This window comes from Bos javanicus, chromosome 18 (assembly GCF_032452875.1).
Source record: "Bos javanicus breed banteng chromosome 18, ARS-OSU_banteng_1.0, whole genome shotgun sequence".
Classification (NCBI taxonomy): Eukaryota; Metazoa; Chordata; class Mammalia; order Artiodactyla; family Bovidae; genus Bos; species Bos javanicus.
Window position 1 is genome coordinate 61,105,775 of NC_083885.1, and position 12,033 is coordinate 61,117,807.

The following is a 12,033-nucleotide window of genomic DNA, read 5'->3' on the forward strand; positions in this document are numbered from 1 at the left end:
CCAAGCATTGTAATGGCACCCCTCTCTAGTCCTCTTGCCTGGAAAATCCCATGGACGGAGGAGCCTGGTGGGCTGCAGTCCATGAGATCGTGAAGAGTTGGACACAACTGAGCGACTTCACTTTCACTTTTCACTTTTATGCATTGGAGAAGGAAATGGCAACCCACTCCAGAGTTCTTGCCTGGAGAATCCCAGGGATGGGGGAGCCTGGTGGGCTGCCATCTATGGGGTCACACAGAGTCGGACATGACTGAAGCGACTTAGCAGCAGCAGTAGCAATCATGGTAAAAAGAAAGAAAATATTCCTAGCGGTGAATAATCTTAACCACAGGACATAGAGGCTGTTTGGAATCTCTCCGTGTACTTGAGGATCTTCTGGTTCAAGGGGCACTCTGAGTCTCTATGGATTGTGAAGGTGGGATGTACTTAGAGCCCCGGCAGAAAACAAAATATCTTTAATATTGTATAACTTCAGGTAAACTTCTCAGAGCATAATATGTATACAAAAAGTGCAGGCTTCATTAAGTGTGCAGCATGATGAATTTTCACAAAGACAGTACAACAATCTAACCAGCAACTAGAAGATGAAATAAAATATTAAACCTGCACATAAGGTTGATCGTATCTTATGGCACATTTTCTTTATGCCTGCTTCCAGCAAGAACACAGAGACTGCCCCATATGAAGGAAACTCAGATAACTATTAATATGTGTTGTATGTGTTACACTTTAAATATTAGGGCACAAATAGTTCAGTTCAGTTACTCAGTCATGTCTGACTCTTTGCGACCCCATGAATCGCAGCACGCCAGCCCTCCCTGTCCATCACCACCTCCCGGAGTCTACCCAAACTCATGTCCATCGAGTCGGTGATGCCATCCAACCATCTCATCCTCTGTTGTCCCCTTCTCATCCTGCCTTCAATCCTTCCCAGCATTAGGGTCTTTTCCAATGAGTCAACTCTTCGCATGAGGTGGCCAAAGTATTGGAGTTTCAGCTTCAGCATCAGTCCTTCCAATGAACACCCAGGACTGATCTCTTTTAGAATGGACTGGTTGGATCTCCTTGCAGTCCAAGGGACTCTCAAGAGTCTTCTCCAACACCACAGTTCAAAAGCATCAATTCCTCGGTGCTCAGCCTTCTTCACAGTCCAACTGTCACATCCATACATGACCACTGGAAAAACCATAGTCTTGACTAGATGGATCTTTGTTGGCAAAGTAACGTCTCTGCTTTTAAATATGCTTTCTAGGTTGGTCATAACTTTCCTTCCAAGGAGTAAGCGTCTTTTAATTTCATGGCTGCAATCATCATCTGTAGTGATTTTGGAGCCCCCAAAAATAAAGTCTGACACTGTTTCCACTGTTCCCCCATCTATTTCCCATGAAGTGATGGGACCAGATGCCATGATCTTAGTTTTCTGAATGATGAGCTTTAAGCCAACTTTTTCATTCTCCTTTCACTTTCATCAAGAGGCTTTTTAGTTCCTCTTCACTTTCTGCCATAAGGGTGGTGTTGTCTGCATATCTGAGTTTATTGATATTTCTCCCGGCAATCTTGATTCCAGCTTGTGATTCTTCCAGCCCAGCATTGCACGAATAGGCTGGAAGTAAAAGGAAAGAACAGATATCTTGTGCAAACAGTTACATAAGAAAGTAGGGTAGCTATATTACTGTCAAAGTAGACTTTGAAAAAAAGAGAATGATAAAAGATAAAGTGGATCCTTTCATCATGATGAAGAGAAATAATTATTTTTTTTGTTTTCCTCTAGCTTTATTGAGATACAGTGTAACATTGTGATAATTTTTCTTTACTTTTCTATTGCAGAGACTCTTAGAGTCATGCAATAGAGTTGATGAAGAAGAGTTCTTAATTGAAAAATAAGAAAGCACTAGAGGTAATGATTGATTGATAAATGATCATAATTGGGTAAAACAAAAAGAAAGTGAAACTAGGAAAACAAGATAAAAACTGTTGCTGCAGAACAGGATGCTTAAACTGAGATTATGGACATTCAAGACATTGGTAATAATGAAACATAGGACTGTCAAACAACTGAAGTAGAGTGAAGGAGGGATGGAGGTCAAGAAACTGAGTGCAAGTTATTAGATGAATCCTAGATGTCCATCAGCAGATGAATGGATAAGAAAGCTGTGCTACATATACACAATGGAGTATTACTCAGCCATTAAAAAGAATACATTTGAATCAATTCTAATGAGGTGGATGAAACTGGAGCCCTTTATACAGAGTGAAGTAAGCCAGAAACAAAAACACCAATACAGTATACTAATGCATATATATGGAATTTAGAAAGATGGTAAAGATAACCCTGTATGCAAGACAATAAAAGAGACACGGATGTATAGAACAGTCTTTGGACTCTGTGGGAGAGGGAGTGGGGATGATTTGGGAGAATGGCATTGAAACAGGTATAATATCATATAAGAAATGAATCGCCAGTCCAGGTTCGATGCAGGATACAGGATGCTTGGGGCTGGTGCACTGGGATGACCCAGAGGGATGGTATGGGGAGGGAGGTGGGAGGGGGGTTCAAGATGGGGAGCACGTGTACACCTGTGGCAGATTCATGTTGATGTATGGCAAAACCAATACAATATTGTAAATTAACTAGCCTCCAATTAAAATAAATTTAAATAAAAAAATTAAATAAAATAAAAGTAGATGGAGGAGGGGCTTCTCTGATGACTTAATCCACTGCCAATGCAGGAGACAGGAGTTCAGTGCCCGGCCCAGGAAGATCCCACATGCCACGGAGTGGCTAAGCCCCTGGACCACAGCTGTTGAGCCTGTCCTCTAGAGTTGCAGCTACTGAAGCTCGAGTGCCCTAGAGTCCTTGCTCCACAATGAGAGAAGCCACCACAGTGAGAAGCCCGTGCACTGCAACAAAGACCAAGTGCACCCGAAAATAAAGAAACAAAGAAATAGCATTTCTAAAGAAGAACATTCTGCCGTTAAAAAATAAATCAATAAAATAAAAGTGCATCTGATTGATTTAGGAAGTCTGTATATAGACAAAGTAAAAGATTTTTCTTTTTGGCCTTGGGATAAGTGGGATCTTAGTATCAGACCAGGGGTGGAACTTGTGCACCTGCAGCGGAAGCATGTCGTTTTAACCACTGGACCACCAGTGAAGTCCCGAGCCAAAGTAAATTTTTGCTCCCTTATCATTGAACTTCTTTGGCAATCAGTTTAGGGTAGCTAGACAAAATGCAGGGTGGCAAGGTAAATGTGGGTTTCCAATAGACAATGAAGAAGCTTTATTTGTTTATTAAATATAGATGTGTCACATAATTTAGGATAAATTTATGGGGGATATAATTGTGCCTAGTGTAGTGAAGTATTCATCCTTACCCCTTACCTTCTGTTTCTCTTCTGCCTTTCTACTCATTTCTCCCAGCAAACAGAGCTGCTTGAAGAAGAGGACTAAGTCGCATTCCACTTCATCCTCTTCCATCCCTTTGGGCAAGGCTGGACACATATGCAATGCTTGTTATTAATAAATGCTTTCGTTGCTAGAATTAACATCAGAGATTTAAACTCCCCTTCTCTTGATTCAGGCACAGCTAGGCTTGGGGTCCCCCACACTGGAGTGTGTCAGGTCACGTGCAGACTGTGGGGACTGGAGTCGCAGAAGAGGACTGGGAAGGAGCAGGGTTAAGTGGGGTCCTGAGTCTCACAGCCCACACTTCTCAGGGTCCCTGATGGTCAAATGAATTCAAGTGTCCCCAGAAATAATCAATAAACTATCTGTAATAGGAATAGGAAAGAGTTTTATCTGAGCCAAACTGAGGACTACAGCAAGGGAGACAGTGTCCCTATAGCTCTGGGAAGCTGCTCCATTGAAGCCCAGTTTCCAGCACAGTCTTACACCTCATCCAAACAAAGTGCACTCATCAACACGACAGGGTGCATTCCTTCAGGGTCTCAAAAGAGACAGACTTAGTGCAGAGACAGTGAGGCAATAGCACCCCAGTGTCAGGGAAAGAAACTCGATCTCCCAGGGATTGTTAGCATGGGCATAATAAGAAGGGAGTTATTCATCCTTATCTTTAAAACAGATGCTCTTTACCTCAATGGTTAAAGCGGATGAGCTGTGAGGGTTGGACAGGCTGTCTTAGTTCATACACAGTTCAGGCTGGACCTGAACATGGGTGAGCCAAAATGACTTCCACATTCCTCAATATGTGAACATTTTCTCCGTCACAGGCATATAAAAATCTTAGAACCATATGATCTAGCAATTCTACTTCTGAGAATATATCCAAAAGAATTGAAAGCACACTCTGAAAGAGCTATTTGTAAACTCCTATTCATAGCAGCATTATTCACAGTAACTAACGCATATAAGCAAGCCAAATGCCATTGACCAAGAAAGGGTAAGTCAAATGTGATATGTGCCAATAATACAGTATTATTTATCATTACAAAGGAAGGGAATATTAAACAGGCTACAACATGGAGGAAACTTGTGGACACTTTACTAAGTGATATAAGCCTGACAGGAAACAACTAATAAATATTCTATGATTCCACTTAAGTAAAGGACCTGGAGTGGTCAGTTTCACAGAGACAGAGAGCAGAAGGGTGATTGCCAGGAACTGTGAAGGAGAAAGGGGGAATTGTTGATGAATGGGTGCAGAGTTCAGGTTTTGCCAGATGAAAAAAAGTCCTGGAGTTTGGTTGGACAAAATGTGAATGTACTTAACGTGATTGAACTGGACACTTAAAGATGGTTAAAATGGTCAATTTTATTTTATGAATATTATACTGCAACAAAAATCATCTTGGAACTATTCCCCAAGGGTAACCACAGAAGAGTCAGGGCTGATAGTAACACGGCAGATGCTCCCCGCCCACCCAGCCCCATCCCCACCCCAACAACCCAGGGGTGAGGACTGTCTTCTGTGCTCAGGACTCCCTGCTTTGGTTCTTTGAGATGTCTCAGCTCCAGCCCTGCATGGCTTAACCTCAGGATCGCTGACTGACCCAGTGCTCCAGGCTCTGCTCCAAGGGTCCAGTAAGTCTCCGGTCACCCTCTTCTGTGGGAGACTGGGCGCTGAATTCACATCCTCCCAAAGAGACCTCTGCAACCTCAGAGTGCAGGGGGAGTCAGCCTGGCTCCAGCCTGAGGGTGGAGAGACCCATTTTCTACATGAAAGCAGGAGCTGGGAGTGTGTGTGAAAAAAAGGTGTGTGGGGGAGGAGGGGGGTGATTGGACCAGTGTCCTGACAATATGTGAATATTTTTGACTCATATAATAGCAATGCTATGCTATGCTAAGTCACTTCAGTTGTGTCCGACTCTGTGCGACCCCATAGATGGCAGCCCACCAGGCTCCCCCGTCCCTGGGATTCTCCAGGCAAGAACACTGGAGTGGGTTGCCATTTCCTTCCCCAGTGCATGAAAGTGAAAAGTGAAAGTGAAGTCATTCAGTCGTGTCCGACTCTTAGCGACCCCATGGACTGCAGCCTACCAGGCTCCTCCATCCATGGGATTTTCCAGGCAAGAGTACTGGAGTGGGGTGCCACTGCCTTCTCCAATATAATAGCAATAATTACCCTTATACAGTGAATGTGACACGTGGACCACTGATTTCCATCTTCACTATACTCTCTGCCCTCCATGTCTGTGGGTTCCTCATCTGAAGATACGGGAGTAACTGCAAGGAACTTGGGCATCTATGGATTTGGGTATTCATGAGGGGTGACAGTTTGATTTATATTCAATTACTTTTGGGTGTGCTACACCCAGCTCTGGTGGCTCAGATGGTAAAGAATCTGCTTGCAATGCAGGAGACCTGGTTTTGATCCCTGAGTCTCAAAGATTCCCTAGAGAGAGAAATGGCAACCCACTCCAGTATTCTTGCCTGGAGAATCCCAGGGACAGAGGAGCCTGGCAGGCTATAGTCCATGGGGTCACAAAGAGTCAGACAAGACTGAATGACGAATACACACACACCCAGCAACTCTGTGAAGCCAGTTCTATCATTTACCATTGGTAGCAATTTTAACAATGGTGGTATAATAGAAGTTACATGAAATTTACCATCTTAGCCATTTTTAAATGTTGTTGTTCAGTCACTAAGCTGTGTCTGACTCTTTGAGACCCCATGGACTGTAGCCTGCCAGGCTTCCCTGTGCTGCACTATATCCTGGAGTTTGCTCAAATTCATGTCCATTGAGTTGACAATGCCATCCAACCGTCTCATCCTCTGTCACCCCCTTCTCTTCCTGCCCTCCATCTTTCCTAGCATCAGGGTTAACAAATTCAAATTACTTCATATGGTAGGCCCATAAAAATTCTTAGGCACAATCAGGTAATCGAGGGTTATACACTCCCCTAAGCTGAGGAGAAGGAAGTAGGGATCTGGGGCTTCAAAACGGAGGAAGACAACTTACAGGAAAATGGGTAGAACAAATGCTTGGGAAAAAATATTTGCGGCTCCAGGCAGGAGAGTCTTTCTGGGATAAAAAGTTATCCCTGGTAATAGGTCCTGGCATAGGTTGCCTAATCTAAATGATTTTGAGCCATAATATGAGAGGAAAAAAGATTTTTTTGAGTCTGCAGCATCTTAATTGTGTTCAGCTCAAAACAACCCACAAGCCAAAGTGACACATTTTAGGGTGATGTTTTCTACTCCCCCAACTTTTCTTCAGCCACCCTTCCAGTAACTTTGAAATATATTAAAAGGTGTATTTATGCTTAAGGGACCAAAGCTCAGAGATGGAGAACTTGCCAAGTGTGTCCTTTTACCACCTGCTCCCCGTCACTCTCCTGGTGGTTCAGATGGTAAAGAATCTGCCTGCAACTCAGGAGACATAAGAGACCCGGGTTCAATCCCTGGGTCAGGAAGATCCCCTGGAGAAGGAAATGGCAACCCACTCCAGTATTCTTGCCTGGAGAATCCCATGGACAGAGGGGCCTGGCCCTGGTGGGCTACAGCCCATGGGGTCGCAAAGAGTTAGACATGACTGAGAGACTCACTATTCACTCACTTCCCCATCACTCCACTGCTTTGTGGAATTGGACTCCCAGGGCCAAGGGCAGATGGGCATTCTTTTCTTCTAATATTTATTTTGTTGAAGTAAAGTTGACTTATAATGTATTAACTTTGGCTGTACGGCAAAGGGATTCAGTTATATATATGTATTTTGGTGCTTTTTTATATTCTTTTCTATTATGGTTTATCACAGGATATTGAACAGAGTTTCCTGGGTTACACAGTAGGACCTTGTGTAGGATGGACATTCTTGATGGCTCTGTGTCTTGTTTTCTCAGCAGATCATGGTCTCCTCAACTATGTCTAGGATGCTGTGTCAGTATGTTCGCCAGTTTGGTCAGAAGCTGGTCCACAGGCGGCCGCTGGAGCCCATAGAAGAATCTGAGAGTCCCACGGCTCATCTGAACATCCTAGATCTGGTTGTCTTGGGTGTGGGCAGAAGCCTGGGATCCGGTGTGTACGTCTTGATTGACTTCATTGCCAAGCTAATAGCTGGACCATCAGTTATCATCTGCTTCTTGGTGGACTCCCTGTCTTCTGTGTTGTTCGGGCTCTGCTATGCTGAGCTGGGGGCCCAGATACCACACGTTGGTTCTATGTATCTCCATAGCTATGTCATCATGGGACAACTGTGTGCCTTTGTCATTGGCTGGAACCTCATTTTGTCCTTATTTGTTGGTGAGATGATGGGTAGGGGGAAGATGTGGGCTAAAGATCCAGGAACAGGGAGGTGATATTGGGGTCATACTCATTTATAAACCCCTTGCTGTTGACCTTGCAGCAGGAAGCTGGTAATAGTGGCCAAAACCCCTTCAACTTCTTTCTACTCAGCTCTATCCTGTTTTGCTTAAATGATGGACCAAGAACTCAGAAGAAAGGGAACTGTAGAGGGTAGATGAGAGGGGGACATGGCCCACAGGCTCACCCCCTCATCATATTGAAGTCTCTGCTCAGCTGTTGTCTTTGTGGGAATTTCCATTATCTCTAGATTTTACATTTCACCCTCATCTCCCTGCCCTCCTGGTCCCACTTCCCTGTCTTCTTTTCTTATATAGCATTGATCTCTCAGTGTATTAACCAGTTGATGTATTTTGTGAATCATTTGGGTCTGCTTTCCCCTTTCTTCTCTCCCCTCCCCCATGAAGAGAAACTTTGAGATTAGGGTTTTTGCTTAATTTTTTTAAAAAAAAATACATCCCAAGGCACATAGCAGAGGATGTGTGTTTATGTGTGTTACTGAATATTCCTCTTATCACTGCAGGCACTGCTTGTGTGGCCAAGGCCTGGAGCATCGCCTTTGACAGCCTCACTGGGAACCATATCTCTCAGGCGTTAGAAGGAACCTTCTCTCCGTATATGCCCTCTGCCCTCGGCACTTTCCCCGACTTTGTCGTGCTGGGCCCGCTGCTGCTGATTACTGGTGAGAAGGGGTCAGTGATAGAAGTGTGAGGTGTGGAGGGGGAAGTGGGGTGGGAAAGGATTGGAGTGGTGGAATGGTAGGGGGCTTAGAACGGGAAGAAGGGTCTGAGATATGAGAGACAGAAAGGGAGGACATAGCCGGTTGTTTTCTACCCTTGGCAGTAGAGATTCTGGGCTGGATCATTCTTTGGTGTGGGGGTGGTCCTGTGCATTGTAAGGTGGGTTTTTTTTTTCCAAGTCATTATAAAGTTTTGAGCAACAACCCTGGCCTTTACCCACTAGATACCCCTGATGCCCATTCCCCCAAACTGAGGTATTGAGAATATCCCCGGACAGAGCCAAATGTCCCTTGGAAGGCAAAATTATGCCTGCTCAGAATCATTTCCTTAGACCAAAAAAGTTCCTTCCTCTCTATTGAGACCAAAGATGTTTTTTCAATGGAGATGAAATTCTCATGGTATAAAATTAACAATTTTAATACTTGCCCACCTTTATTGAGATATATTTGACATAAACAAATGTCTAAATTCAAGGTACACAATGTCATGATTTTTTTAGATCCCCCCTGTTGTGAGATGATTGCCACAGTAAGAAATTAACCATCATAAAGGACACACTCAGTGACATCTAGTAAATTCACAGTGTTCTACAACCATCACCTCCACCTAGTTCCAGAGATTTTCATCACCTGAAAAGGAAACCCAGTACTCATTGAGCAATCACTGCCCATCTGCTACCTCGACCCCGGTTCCCAAACCCCCAGACCCTGGTGACCACTAGTCTGCTTTCTGTCTCTATATATTCATTTATTTTGGATGCTTCCTATTCCATCTTATCCAAAGAGTACTGGTTCTTGGAGTTCCTGTGTCAGCCTGGATTATCAAAGTGTTCACAAGCTTGAATATTTTGATTCCAATCTTCATGATCATCTCTGGCTTCATTAAGGGAGACCTGCTCAACTGGCAGCTCACGGAACAGGACTACAAAAACACATCTGGATCAAGTGACATCTACAGGACTGGAGTGTATCCTTGACCTTAGTAACACGTGTGAGGGGTGAGGGTGTGCCGGGTTGACAACATGGTGGGGACTCGAGAGACCTGGGCTGATGGATCCAGGTGATGGCAGTCCTGGAGCCTAGGACTTGTGGTGTTAACAGAGAAGTCCAGTAGAGAAGGCTGAACTCACCTCACCCATGTTCATCCTCGTTCCTTCTCTCACCACAGCTTGGGCCCTCTGGGTTCTGGAGGGTTTGTGCCTTTTGGCTTTGAAGGGATTCTCCACGGAGCAGCTATATTTTTCAGATCATATTTTGGCTTCGGTGTCATTGTCACTAAAGGTAACAATGTCATTGTATGTCCCATTGGGGGTTTGGACATGGTTTGGGCTCCCCTTGGGCTTAGGGACGGGTAGAAGGTGAGGTGTGTGAGGGAGGGGGTTTTGTGCTTTCACCCCAGTGTGTTTCCTGACCCATTACTTCCACCCATCCTGCAGGGAGAGAAGCTCGAAATCCTCAGCGTTCCGTCCCCTTGAGCATGGTGACCTCCATCTTCATCTGCTTTTTGGCGTACTCGGGTGTCTCGGTGGCACTCACCCTCATGGTGCCCTACTACCAGATTCATCACTACAGTCCTTTGCCACAGGCTTTTTTCCATGTTGGGTGGGCTCCTGCCGGATATGTCATGGCTGTTGTCTTCCTATGTGCCCTTTTATACAGGTCAGAGTCATGAGTTTCTCCCCATCTACTGTCAGATGCTCAGGTATCCTGTCTCTTGGGATTGAGAGACAAGAGGGAAGGACACCTCACATGGACTAGAGAGCAGATGGCCGGTCTGTCCTGCTTCTCCACATGTTCCCATTTTCTTATCCAGCCTCCTTAGAGCCATGTTTGTCTTGTCTCGGTTGATCTGTGCGATGGCAGATGATGGGCTCCTTTTCCGGGGACTTGGATGGATCCATGCCGGTACCCACAGCCCCATCATAGCCATCCTGGCTTCTGGAACTCTTGCAGGTGAATAAGCAAAACCCACTCCTTCTCTAATCAGTTCCCGTCATCTGGACTTTTCCAGTGGTTTCTAATTCCCTTCTTCCACCCTCATTCTAGCAATCGTGGCATTACCCTTTGAGCTCCGAGATATTGTGGAATTCATGTTAATTGGGATCATGCTTGCTTACACCCTTGTGGCTTTTTCTGTGCTTGTCCTCAGGTGAGACTCCACTTCACTTTGACTGCGGGTCTTGGACTTGTGGGAACTGATAGGGAGGTAGTCATCTTCGGCTGATATGCTGCCTTCTAAAATCCTGCTCTGCTTAAGGCAGCACAGATGGGGAATAGATTGTGTGATGATGGATCAGTAGGGGCTACTCTTAATATTGCTTTAATACCTCTAATTCAGGTACCAGGCAGATCAGAATTTCAGCAAGAATAAGAAAACAGAGGAAGAAACTGAGATGGGGCCTGTAACTGAAGAAAGTCCTTCAGGATCTATACCTGAAGCAAGAATGTCAAACTTTCTAAAGAGTCTGTGGTTCCCTGGCAGCACCATCCCCACCTGGAAATCTGGCCAGATTGTCTATGGATGTGCCTTCCTGCTTGGTGAGCAGTGGGATTTCTCTTTGGTCATATTCTGAAACTGACAGGAGGTGGTGGGAATGTGTATTTTGGAAGTTGAAAAGCCTTGGAGATACGATGTCCCTTCCTGGGGTGGGCAACTTTGGAGTGGGGTGTGACCCAAGGCACTGATACATTTGTCTTCTGGGTCCAGCCTGTTCTCCTCCTTGACCCTTGCAGTTCTCCTGCTGATAATCCTGAGCCTGGTCCTGGCCCAGTGGCCCATCCAGGTGTTCTCTGGAGACTCCGTGCTCACAACAGTGGCTGTGCTGCTGCTGCTGCTCATCACTGGGGTCATGGTCATCATCTGGAGGCAGCCCCAGGACCCCTCTCCCCTTTACTTCAAGGTAGGTGACCTTATGTGTCCAAAGTGTCCACCTTCAGTGAATGCAATCTGCAGGCTTTGACGTCTAAACATCCTCTCCTGGTCCAGAGAAGAAGAGAAGTTGCTAAAACCAGTGGTCCCTTCCCGGTTCCACACAGAGTGCTTTACATACACAGTCTCAGCAGGCACTCAACACACAGCCTGAAGAGGACTTGAGTCTTCTCACCCACGTGGGGTAGGGTCTCCCTTTCAGACGTCTGGGCTGTGTCCAGGGATGAACTGACTCTGCCCACAGGTCCCTGCTCTGCCTGTCCTCCCACTGGTGAGCATCTTTGTGAACATTTACCTGATGATGCAGATCACCTCTGGGGCCTGGGTCCAATTTGGCATCTGGAATGCAATTGGTAAGTGACTTTCCAGGATAAAGAGGTGTGACTGAACCCAGTACTCTTCCTACTATCTTGTCCCCAAAAGTTTGTCAGACACCGTACTAGGAGGTCTATTGGGTATTTGTAAGTGATGAGAGCGCCTACTTTCCCTTCTCACCGTCTCATTTCCCTACTAGGATTTGTCATATACTTTGGATATGGGATCCGACACAGCCTGGCAGGGAACGATGAGCCACAGCGACCAGCCTCCAATTCTCAGACTTGA

General features: G+C 45.4%; 1 protein-coding gene across 1 annotated transcript; it reads left to right on the plus strand.

The window, feature by feature from the left end:
• The first annotated feature begins 7,277 nt into the window (after nt 1-7,277).
• LOC133229469 (cationic amino acid transporter 3-like) lies at nt 7,278-12,033 on the plus strand. Its single transcript, XM_061385837.1, has 11 exons — nt 7,278-7,702; nt 8,286-8,454; nt 9,286-9,468; nt 9,670-9,782; nt 9,938-10,160; nt 10,315-10,454; nt 10,548-10,650; nt 10,840-11,039; nt 11,235-11,401; nt 11,675-11,783; nt 11,945-12,033. The coding sequence occupies exons 1-11, from the start codon at nt 7,309-7,311 to the stop codon at nt 12,031-12,033; spliced, it is 1,890 nt and encodes a 629-aa protein (XP_061241821.1). The 5' UTR covers nt 7,278-7,308.